The sequence below is a fragment of the Medicago sativa genome, chromosome 7 (genome assembly GCF_051527215.1).
Source record: "Medicago sativa cultivar Bolivia chromosome 7, Bolivia_mono, whole genome shotgun sequence".
In the NCBI taxonomy this organism is placed as follows: Eukaryota; Viridiplantae; Streptophyta; class Magnoliopsida; order Fabales; family Fabaceae; genus Medicago; species Medicago sativa.
Window position 1 is genome coordinate 74,541,375 of NC_140755.1, and position 8,661 is coordinate 74,550,035.

Genomic DNA, 8,661 nt, shown 5'->3' on the forward strand with positions numbered 1-8,661 from the left:
CTATCGTCAGATTTGTCAGAATCTGAGTCAGATGAATGATCTGTGTTGCTGTCATTACTTTGAGTTGTTTGTGGAAAACTTGTTGACATGTTATCAAAATATTCAGCATCAGTTGATATAGGTTTGGCATTGTTGTGTCCATGATGCAGTGATGCATTACTTGGTTTAGTATGAAAGGGGATTTGGGAATCATGGATAAAAGTTGCTGATGGGCTATGATTTGGCTGTGTAGACTGAGATGTTGAAATAGGGGTTGAGCTTGAACCTTGGAGTCTATCTAGCAAGCCTGATAATATACTGTTAACTGGCTTTGAAGTTGAAACAAAAGAAGATGTCTGACTCCTTTTCTTGTTGTTCAACAAATTCTCTGGATTTGCAGCAGGAATAAGATTTCGCTTCGTTCCAACTTGTGGAGATTGTGGTTGATTTTGATGGGGTTGCAGGGTTTCAGAAAACTTGTGCATTAAATTGGTGGTAGGTAAAGATCTATGTGCAGCCACATTAGGAATCAGTAAAGAAGCTGACAACTCTGAAGCTTGTGTATTTGAAGTTGAAACAAAAGAAGATGTCTGACTCTTTTTCTTGGTGTTTCTACTGTTGTTTGGATTTTCAGCAGGAATAAAAGTTCGCTTTGTTCCAACTTGTGGACAATGTGTTTGACATTGATGAGGTTCCAGAGTATCAGAAAATTTATGCAGCAAATTTGTGGCAGGTAAAGAAGACTTTACAGCCACATTAGGACTTAGTAAAGAAGCGGATAAATCTGAAGGTTGTGTATTTGTAACAGAGTTTGATTGAGGAATTGATTGAATTGTAGCTTTGATGGTGCGTTTACTTTTAATATAGCCAGAATGGTCATGCAACCATCTTGTTGATGTTGTCCCAACATGTGATGTATTTGGAGTAGTAGAATTGTAAGATACATGAGATGGAGACGAAATCTGAGGGAGAATATTATTGTTGGCAATATCAGTAAGAGGTGTTGCCGTTTGTACTTGATCAGCATTGGGCTTACATGGGAGACGCTGAGTTGGTGTGCATGCATTGGTAGGTTTACTGGTTCCACAGACTTGGGGAGATACAATGAGTTTATGTGATGGAATATCATTTTTATGAGGCTTGGTTATAACAGAAGAGACATTCTGATTATTAGAATGGTTATATACATTATGTTTAGAAGATTGCAATTTGTTGAGGCTTGAATTGGTAATATCAGAAAGAGGTTTGACTTTGAGAACTTCGTTGGGGACATTTTTCTTAGTTTTCAAAGTCTGAATTCTTTTTTTCCTAGCCTTAGATCCTTGAACATCAACTTGCAGTTGTTTTTTATCCATCAATCTGAATGAATTAGATAATAAAATATCTCTCAAATATAATGTAGATAGTTAAAGTAGGAAATGCATAGATGGATTAAAAGTTGTTATCTCAACTGTAGAGTGAATAGTTTGTAGCATTCTCTATTGGATTGTTATTAATTTTCGAAAAGAACAGTAGGAGAAACAGATGAAAATTGCACAATACCTGAATGTTTTAGTAGCAGTGATGAATATCCAGTTAAAACAATGCGTGTGAATGACCAATAGGAAAAAAGTTGTGCTCTTGTGGTAGATATATTCTTAGTTAAGATGAGAGTGTTATGGGCTCAATACATCCTTAATTGCAAATATATCAAAATAGAATACGTTTGAAAAAGGTGAAGGTTAAATAGTAATATATTTGAATTAGAAATGTAAGGAATCCTTTATCATCCAAACACATAGTTAACAAAAAGGTAAATAGGAGTTCATTAGTTCATAACGTAGTTGTGTTGAGAAGTGAAATTTTGATGGAAATACGTGATGTAAACAGAGTGTTTGGATGCAACAATAAGGATGTGATCTGTCTGAATTGGTAGGTTTAGTAGCTATTCTTTAGTTGTTTGTGTAAGTGATGAAGTGGTATCACATTTAATGCTGTGCAGGTAAAGCGGAAGAGTTGTTTAGCAAATGTCTTGTCCTTATATTTTGTTTATTAATATATAATGAAGTAACCTGTTGATTAATAATGGTTGTACAGCTAGGAAAAGTAGTGGTTATTAGACCCTTGTAATACAACTATCATTTAGAAGGAAAAGTACATTAAGAAATCATCCATAAAATAGACGCATGAAAATGCAAGAGCTATTTGATGTTCATAATTTAGGTCCAAAGTGTTGTATCATGGAGATGGTCATAGGAGTAGTAATGTGTGCAACATAACTTTTTTAAGTAGTTGTCGGATTATGAAGATAATATATAGAACATAAATCCATCCAATATATTATATAATTGTATTTGTAAGTAGAAGTTTGTATAGTGCAGAAGTTGCGTATAGACAATAAAAGTGGAGCAAACATTTGATTTAATATAAGTGGGAATTGGATAAGATAGGAATAACAGTATATTATATTGATTAAATTCTTATGAATAAAACCCATAATCCGAATATGTGAAGTGATATAAGCAGGAAGTTGGTATAGGGCATAAGTTGGGTATAGAACATAAAGGTAGTTGAATACTCTTCAAACCACATAAGTGGGATGTCAGATAAAATAGGCATCTAAAGTTGATATAATATATTGAATTATGGGTGTTAAAAATGATGTGTAAGCATGAAGTTGTTGCTATAGTATTATAAACAATACAAACTAAGTTGACAAATGAGTCGTAACTTGTTTGTATATAATCTTTTTTTATGAAAATGATGGGCTTACATGGTAATCAGCCCTGGGTTATAGCAATTCCTTATATGAAGTAACAACTATGATGAATGTAGACATTAGGAGGTCATACTTATATAATGCATAATTATATAATGCATATTAATAACATGATAATAAAATGAAACTTGAGTCATTGACAATAAGGAGAAGTCTGATAACCACAATATAATTGTGGTGAACATGTAGTGAACAACAACAAAGTGACTTAGTACATAATATTGTAAGATAATTAGCAAAATGATCATATAGGAATAGTGCTTGTCATCAATATGAAACATATCAACATCACTTCTCTATAATGATATCCAAAAAAAGTGGGACTTCACATGGGACCTTGTCTCATTTTTTCTCTTGTTTGATCAGCTTCACTCTTTTGGATGATGAATGTTTTGCAGGGGTATCATCGGCATGAGTTTTTGGCATGGAAGGGACATCAATAGAAATGATCTTATCAGTGGTAGACTCAGCCAAAGTCTTTAGAACAGTTGGTGTGAGCTGGCTCAGTGTTTCCAAATTGCTGCACATCTCTACATTCTTCATTTTACTCAGAGGTGTAGTCTGAGTCATTCCTTCTGGATCATATTCAGACGAAGCAGACAAGTCATGCTGTTATGAAGAATGAAGTATAAGTACAGGTTAGTTGTTTGAATTTGTGTCTGCATAAGGATGATATATTTGAAAATTGTATGAAGGGGGTTGATATAGACTTACAGTTGTAACTGTAACATCATTAGTGGGAATATCAGATTCGCCAGGTGCATCATCGACCATGGCATCTGTCCCACCGTGGATAGGGGGTTGTGCAGGTTGCTGAAATAGCATTATAGATATTGACATTAGTTAGTGATACATCATAACCTAATATATTGTAAACCAAATTAGTACTAATATGAAGATTGTGAGTTTGCCTGAAAACGGGGGAACTTGGATTTAACTTGATCAACAAAAGCTGAACCCTCCTTAAGGCAAACAACAGAGCAGGTCTTCCACTTTGGTTGCCATTTGACTTTAGCAACGATATTTGTATGAGCCATGCCATCCAACATCATTGGGTATTCCAAACGGTTGGTTATGCCAGCCTGTTAGTTAAACCAACGTGGTGAGGCTAATATAATCTAAAACATTTTCATTACCCTTAAAAAGTATATTATGGACCTGAATAACTGCGTGACTTCTCGATCCCAAAGAACAAATGTAGTCTTTGCATCTTCGTACGAAACCTCAACTTCAAGTTTGTACCTGAAACATATGAATATATAGGTTAGAAACAAACATAAATGTCTAAATTTCCTCTGAGGTATGATAATTTGACTCCAGTAATATACCTCACTATCTCAGTTTCAGTGTTGTGGCCATCTTCACAACAATACGGAGGCTTGTCACCTTTAGCAATTTTGGGACATTTATGACATGCAAAATAATACCATCCATGCTTAGTTGCATTGACCTTGACAATTGTTGCAACAGTAAGGCAATAGGTAATCTGAAAAAATGTGATAGTTGATTAGGAGACTTAAAATTACAATGAAATGTCTATGGACAGTGGTAAATGAACAGTGTTATGATCATTATTAGGTTACCTGATCAAGCTGGATGACATGAGATAGTGGCAGAATTGTTGTATTAGACAGTAAATGTTCCTCAGAACTCAATTGAGAGCTAGAGTAAGACTGTGTGCACATAATTTGGCTCTGAGACATAGTCTGATCATCTTTAGGCAGACTATTGAAAATAGGAGGTTAACTTTATGTTAGTAAGTTACCACAATGGTTATAGACTGTCAAAATGTAAAACCCAGTTTGTGCAATAATGGGTGACTAACCTCTCCTTGAACCTGTTGATCTCAGGGATGTCATCATTGATAAACAATCTAGTGAAAGAGTAAGTGTTCGAAACACTTAGTGGGTATTTCCCTGAGTTAATCATAAGGGAGAAAAAAACACATGAATGACCTATGAATAATAACATAATAATAGAAAAATTGTTGTCTATAAAAAAAACAAAATGTGGTAAACTATGTAAACCTTCCGCCTTGATTTTGCAATACTTCAGCAGAACAATGACTGGACCAACGTCTTTCCTATCACTATTATATTTAATAAACTTCGCAGCATACTCCTCCCACAGTGTACAGTGCAGAACAATATCACTAAGAATCATAACATGTAATAAGTAAAGATGGATACAAAACCAAAATAAATAAAAAAGAAGTTAAAAAGTAATGCAATATAAATACTAAATTGCAACTAAACCTTAAATCTTTCATAGTGAAATTGACTTGAAGCTTTTTCCCTTCATTTAGTTGACAGTAACCCATGTCCTGGACAACTCCAATAACATCTAAAGAACAAAAAGAACAAAAGAAAAAGAACAAAAGTTAACTTTTCAAAACACAAAACATGTAAAAAAATCAGAGAAGAAAATAACTTTTGTGAGGGAACTTACTAACTAATAAGTCAGGGCGCCATTTGCCGGAAACAATTTCAGCAAAAGGCTTATACTTGATGTGCGTAGTAGGGATATCATTGAGGTTGACATCTTCAGCAGTTGTTCCACCAGTCCATTTTAACATGAACTTATGATCAGAAGCCTTAAACAGCAAATTATTGTTAACCACTTGGAAGTTACTTAAGGTATATGTAGAGTTTTCCTCAAGTATTTTGTCAAAAGCAGACTTGTATCCAGAAGCCATGATAACTTGAATATCATTACCCTAACATGGTATGAAAATATTAAATTCAAACAGGAAATACATCAACAATGATTTCATAAACAACAGTTATACCAAACAGCTTTGGCCAAAAAAAAGTAGTGTATTAAAATAACTTGAATATGATTTTAATAAAACCCTACAAAAAGTCAAAATATAATAAGTAAAGTAAAAAATCTTAAGGCATAAAATGAAAAAACCAATAAGTTGTTTCGAAAATAGATAAAAAGTTAATAATAAAGTCAAAAAAATGTTATATCCGTTACCTTAGCATCAACAATCAGCATTTCCAAATGTTCTTTCCCATCCTTCACCACTGTCCATTTATCTTTGACTCGTACTGACAGTTTCCACATATCTTTTTGATCTGTGATAGCATCAATGAACTGTACAGGTCTTTCATAGTTCATAACTTGAGTACCGGGTATTTCCATCTTCAGAACTTCATAAAATAAAAGAAAAAATCATGAAAAAGGGTTTATGAATCTCAGTAGTTATTGAGATCTTAAAAGAGCATGGAAAAACAGATCTGAAAAAGATTTTACGGCAGAGGAAATGCAAGCATATTTTAAGATGGATACAACATGATAAAACACATCTCAATACCATGTAACGTGTATAAACACCAACTGAAAGAACAAATGCAAGCACATAAATGGATAAACTTTTTAGACTGGTAAAACAAATTAGTTCATGATGTTTACCAGTAATTGATAGAGGGAGGGAATGAGAAAGATGTGAAAATCAGAAGCAGTTCTCTTACCAGTGTTTGAGAGAGGGAACGAATGGTTGCAAAATCTGAAGAGTATATTATTATGTTAGTAATAAATAAATGATATAGTACTTGGCATGTCTTAATAGTGTAAGTTGATTTGACTGGGCTGAGACAAGTTGATATCATTTTCCCACCAAAAAGTAGTCACTGAAGTTCAGTTGGTGTAACCGGTTCAAGTTACATGTATAAGTGTTAATTTTGAAACATGTACTAACCTATTCAGTTACATTAGACAATTGGGGTAAAATCATAATAATTAGTCAGAAAAAGTGAAAATTAGACAACTTTTACCCATTAATCAATGAGGTGGCGAAAGAAGGGATTGGGGCAGAAGTGGGTTTTCCACAGCATATTCCTTTCTTATATTAAAGGAGATAGATTCATATGTTTTTGCAAGATATACTAATATTTATCTCTAGTTTAGAATATGAAAAATATATTTTATGTAGTAGTATTAATCTTTAGTTCAGTGATGGTGGAATACATTTTCTCTTTTCACTTTTAATTCTATTTAGTTTAGTAATTATCAACATAAAAATATTTACACAATCATCTAACTATATTTCACCTTATATTACTTTTTTTGACAAATATTTACACAACAATCTTACTATGTTTCACTTCTTACATAAATTGAGTTTTTTTGACAAATATTATCAACATAAATATATTGTATTAAAGAAAAAAACAGAAGATGCATGTTATGTTAGGAGTAGGGTGGGGAAAGGTGTGGTCTTGTCTTGTGCATAAACTAAAGAAATGTCCACGACCTCAACGACACAGTGCAGAGTGGGCCACTATTTTAATTGAATGCCTCACTGCCTCTGACTCAATTGGCCTCATGAGAAGAATCCTAAGATGTTTTATGCAATAATACAACGTTTTCTTTTGGTTTTTGTCCTTGGTTTTGATCCCTTCTCTTCTCTTGCATATCAAGTATGCATTGAAAATACCAAAATAAAGAAAGGGGAGAAAACAGCAATAATTTGAAGAGAAAAAAAAAAAGCTACCAAAATGGGACCAAAATTAAATTCCTTGCATATGATTATTTTCAACTTAGTAATTGTTGGAAAAATTCAACATTAACTTGGTCAAGTGAAAAAGTATATGACCCAAATTTTCCAAGTAAATGAGAAGGGGTGGAGTGGATTAAAAAGGCACAAGAAGGTCAAAGTGAGGAACAATGATCCCAACTAACAATGCTTTATTTCCAAAATAATAGGATGACAGAAGAAAATATGTCTAAACAAAGATTGCCTCCACCAAGTATGACAAGATTCTGACAGGTCATGTTTTCCAAATAGAAAATAGTTGTGGTCACCAGTACCATCAGTAGTGGAATAAATAAATTAACTACTCACTTGAATTTCAATTTCTTTTTTTATGTAATGAATTATTTCACATTTTTTACTATGAATTTTTTACTAACTTACTGCTGAACTTTAAATTACCAGATCTCTTCTCCTAAAAATCACAAGGTTAACAAAAAAAAACATTCATCTAGCCTACCCTAACTTAAATTACCAACTTTTTTCTTTTCATTATGGTTTTTTTTTATAAGCATATTGATTAGTCAATGTAAACTCCTAATTCTTAACTCGAGAGGACACCAAAGGCCTTTGCCTTTCTATCCCTAGCTATTTAAGAGATGGGGGACAAAGGTTTTGGTTTTTTCATGTTGTCAAAGGGTTGAACAATCAGAATAGATGGTGATTGCTTGGTTGAGTTGATCATGTCATGTAGGAACAAGGTTCATGTTTACCGATCTGTTAGGATGCCTCAGCTGCATACATTACTGACTAATAAGTTTATAAGTTCTAACTCAACTTGTAAAAATATCAAAATTGTTAAGTTGGACTTCGTGATCAAAATTCAAACCTGACTCCTCCACTTATGTGTATGATTTTTAATGGTCACTGTCATTTCATTTACCTATAAAAAAAATCTTAAACACAAATTGGAATGTGTTAAATAGGCTCGAATATCATCCCAAAAGTTAGCTCGAAAGATGGGGGTACTCAATCATATTTATACACTCAACAGTCCGAAAACCTCAACAATGTGAGACAGATAACAAACTACAAACAACTTCAAAATCAGCTTCAATAGAATGGACTCAAAACTAGAGGATTAGATGTGTAAGTTAGTTTATGGGTGACTACATTAGTTTTTCTTCTAGGCTTTGTTTGCGAGTTGGGTTTTGGAGGGGAAGGGAGAGAAAGGAAAGGCTTATGGAGAGGTAAACCCTTGTTTGCGAGTTTTAAAAAAACAAGGGAAAGGTTTTGGGGGGTTTAGAAGGGCTTCATTTGTTCAATTTTAAAGTTCCCCCAAATTGGGGGGTTTTGGGGGGTTAAACATACAAATTGACAATTTTGCCCTCATAATAATTCACATTGACAATTTTAGATAGGGTAAAATATGCATTTCATATCTGCA

At 33.4% G+C, this 8,661-nt stretch overlaps 1 protein-coding gene across 1 annotated transcript; it reads right to left on the bottom strand.

Annotated features, from left to right (window-relative positions):
- Nucleotides 1-2,804: 2,804 nt before the first annotated feature.
- LOC146908420 (uncharacterized) lies at nucleotides 2,805-6,471 on the bottom strand. Its single transcript, XM_085723247.1, has 11 exons — nucleotides 6,214-6,471; nucleotides 5,717-5,892; nucleotides 5,186-5,453; nucleotides 4,993-5,080; nucleotides 4,765-4,889; nucleotides 4,563-4,653; nucleotides 4,321-4,462; nucleotides 4,066-4,223; nucleotides 3,649-3,979; nucleotides 3,452-3,550; nucleotides 2,805-3,346 (listed from the first exon to the last, which is right to left on the bottom strand). Exons 2-9 carry the CDS (start codon nucleotides 5,882-5,884, stop codon nucleotides 3,856-3,858), a joined length of 1,164 nt encoding a protein of 387 aa, XP_085579373.1. The 5' UTR covers nucleotides 5,885-5,892; nucleotides 6,214-6,471; the 3' UTR covers nucleotides 2,805-3,346; nucleotides 3,452-3,550; nucleotides 3,649-3,855.
- Nucleotides 6,472-8,661: the final 2,190 nt, after the last annotated feature.